The sequence below is a fragment of the Otolemur garnettii genome, unplaced genomic scaffold (assembly GCF_000181295.1).
Source record: "Otolemur garnettii isolate 467f Iridium unplaced genomic scaffold, OtoGar3 scaffold00210, whole genome shotgun sequence".
Lineage (NCBI taxonomy): Eukaryota > Metazoa > Chordata > Mammalia > Primates > Galagidae > Otolemur > Otolemur garnettii.
Genome location: NW_003852605.1, coordinates 765,701 through 768,961, shown reverse-complemented (window position 1 = coordinate 768,961; position 3,261 = coordinate 765,701). Strand labels below are relative to the sequence as shown.

Below are 3,261 nucleotides of genomic sequence, written 5' to 3'. Positions count from 1 at the left end.
AACCCAGCCCCAGCCAAAACCTGAAATAAATAAATAGTTTCCAGGGAGAGAAAGGAAGGCTCTCCTAATGCACGATGGAATTGCCTACGGTGGCCTCTCTGTTTCTATGAGTGTAACATCACCTAAAAAAGTAAAAAAAAAATAAATAAATAAAATAGGCCTTGCCTGTGGCTCAAGTAGCTAAGGCGCCAGCTACATACATCTGTGAAGTGGTAAGGATTATGTAAAATCCTCAGTGCTGTACCTTATATATATTGGGCCCATGGTAGTCTCACTGATGGGCCTGCCCCTACCATGGAAAGGTTGTCAGCATTGTAAGCTTTCCCCTTCCTGACTTCAGATCAACTTACACAGTGGTCCCTTGCATGCAAGAAGTCAAAGAGCTCCTCTGTGCAATCCTCTTCTGTATGTGATCTGGCGGAGACACGCTCATCACAGAGCTCTAGCCGCTCCCGAGCCTTTACACATTTTTCCAGCTGCTCGCACTGCTCTCTCACTGTTGTTAAGGGATCCTGATAGAGAAACAAAAAAAGAACAAAATGGTGGTTTTAGGGGAGACCCACTAAACACATATGCTTTGATCAATACAACCATCAAACCAAGGTGCTGCCTCTGAATTACTGTGCAGAAGGCCAGGTGGCAGAGCCACACTGCCACCAGACATGGCAGAATGGGGTCCCCCATTCAATCCTGATGCTAAGTAGTATGGAAAAGTTTCACATTCCTGCCTTCCAAGGTTGCCAGTATACACTGAAAGCCTCAGTCCTATCTGAAAAACAAGGTGGTAAAGAAACCTGGCCAAACCTGAAGTAGACCTATAGGAGGTCTTACTTGTTAACACAGCATTTTGGGATGTATCACATCTGAAATTTCAATTTCCCCTGTCTGAGAACCAGGCCTATGTACCCCAGCTGCCCAGCTAGACAGGCTGTGCTAATACAGAGAAGGACCATCTAAGAAAGTTTCCTTTGGAGGAACCAAATGAAGGTTCCTTCTTTATTAAACCACATAAAGTAGATGACTGAGTGCCAGGCCCTCAAGATGCTGTCTGCTCCCTGATATCACAACTGAAGAAGCCCAAAACTGAGAACAGACTCCGATTCCCAGACCCATATCCCTAAACACTCCATTACACAGGCAGCATTAGCACTTATTCCACCCCCATTGTCTCCAAGGTGTCAAGTAAAGACTCCTTAAAATGCCTTTCATTTCATGAGGCTCAAACCTCCTGCTTTTACTGAGATCATTCCAAACCTGAGACAGCTCTTACCACTAATTCCTCCTCTTCTTCTTCCTCCTACAAAAGGAAAACAAAATTAATGTCAGTAGCAATTTTATGACAGTTATTTCCAATTATACTGATATTGTAATTACTGATGATTAACACTGTATTAATCGGGGCCAGGCGTGGTGGCTCATGCCTGTAATCCTCCCACTCTGGGAGGCCAAGGCGGGTAGACTGCCTGAGCTCACAGGTTCAAGACAAGCCTCAGCCAGAGCGAGATCTCGTCTCTAAAAATAGCTGGGTGTTGTGGAGGGTGCCTAGCTACTTGGAAGGCTGAAGCAAGAGAATCGCTTGAGCCCAAGAGCTGGAGGCTGCTATGAGCTATGATGTCATGGCACTCTACCAAGGGCAACAAGTGAGACTCTGTCTCAAAAAGCAAACAAACAAAAAAATACATTACTCATGTTATTTTATTTTCTGTGTTTTATGACATTTTGACATCAGGCCTTGCTAATCCTGCCCTCTAAAGCTAAGTTTTAGATTAGGGGTCCTCAAACTTTTTAAATAGGGGGCCAGTTCATTGTCTCTCAGACTGTTGGAGGGCCGGACTGCGGACCCAGGACCAGTCGACTGCTAAGTAGGACAGGCAGCGGTGGCAAAAACACTCGGCAGGCCCGATAAATGTCCTCAGCGGGCCACAGTTTGAGGACCCCTGGTTTTTTTTTGCAGTTTTTGGCCAGGGCTGGGTTTGAACCCGCCACCTCTGGCTTACGGGGCCGGCGCCCTACTCCATTGAGCCACAGGCACCGCCCGAGGACCCCTGTTTTAGATAGCAAACACCCCTCATAGGTTAAGCAAATCAATCCAAAGCCCTCATAGCCAACCACCTTCTTTATGTGAGTCTTATACACTAAGCTTGTACTTCACCTTGTCTGAATCAGCAACGAGTCAAATACATGACAACTAGGGACCAGCCCTAGAGCTCAGTGCCCAGTGTATCTGATCCTAATACCAGTTAGGCTTGCCTACCCTGCCTTACCTATTTCTTCCCACAGAAATTAAGGCTCTCAGCAATGCTTTCCCCTCCTCACTCTTTCTACCTCCTGACCAGCCCTGACACTTCCCTATGTAGGCCTCCATTGTATGATAGGCCCCCTTCTCTTGAGAACTGTTAACTAATAAACTCTTCTTTCAAAGGCAGTTGTCTCCATGTTTGTCACATTTACCATACCTGATTAAAATAAATCCCAGATGTATTTCAAGACAGAAAAAGGCCCAATCTTACTTTCATTAGCAAGAACCTAAGTATGCATAACACAGTAGGTTTAGAAAGCACCTTCTCATGTGTTATGATTTGATCACAATAGCCCCTTAAGAAAGTAATCCCAGGGCTGGGCGTAGTGGCTCATGCCTGTGACCCTAGCATTCTAGGAGGCCGAGGCAGGTGGATTGCTTGAGCTCCTGAGTTTGAGACAAGACTGAGAGCCTGAGTTAGAGCAAGACCCGATCTCTACTAAAAGATAGCCAGGGCAGCGCTCATGGCTTGGTGGGTAGGGTGCTGGCCACATTCACCAAAGCTGGTGGGTTCAAACCTGGGCCAGGCCAGCTAAACAACAATGACAACTGCAACAAAAAAAATAGCCAGGCATTGTGGCGGGGTCCTATAGTCCCAGCTACTTGGGAGGCTGAGGCAGGAGTTTCACTTAAGCCTAGGAGATGGAGGTTGCTGTGAGCTGTGGCACCACAGCACTCTACCAAGGGCGATGTAGACTCTGTTTCAAGAAAAAAAAAAAAAGCCAGGTGTTGTGGCAGGTGCCTGTAGTCCCACCTACTCGGGACGAGGCTGAGGCAGGAGGATCGCTAGAGCCCAAGAGTTTGAGGTTGCTGTGAGTGCTATTGCACTCTATCCAGGGCGACAAAGTGAGACTGTGTCCCCCCCCCCAAAAAAACCCCACTTAAAAGAAACATGGGCAGCGCCTGTGGCTCAAAAGGGTAGGGCGCCGGTCCCATATGCCAGAGGTGGCAGGTTCAAACCC

The 3,261-nt window shown here is 47.2% G+C and overlaps 1 protein-coding gene and 1 pseudogene across 3 annotated transcripts in view; one reads left to right on the top strand and one right to left on the bottom strand.

Annotated features, from left to right (window-relative positions):
- Positions 1-3,261, bottom strand: part of LOC100954158 (cytochrome b-c1 complex subunit 6, mitochondrial) — an 11,499-nt gene that overhangs the window by 3,482 nt on the left and 4,756 nt on the right. The window contains exons 2-3 of one of the 3 annotated variants that reach the window (XM_003801417.2): positions 1,271-1,297; positions 351-512 (exon numbers count right to left, since the gene is read on the bottom strand). In XM_003801417.2, the coding sequence (XP_003801465.1) occupies positions 351-512; positions 1,271-1,297 (189 nt within the window). Of the gene's footprint in view, positions 1-350; positions 513-621; positions 745-1,270; positions 1,298-3,261 lie in introns of those variants that run through there. The other 2 variants (XM_012812476.1, XM_012812477.2) reach the window with 2 other exon arrangements.
- LOC111722031 lies at positions 36-121 on the top strand (annotated as a pseudogene).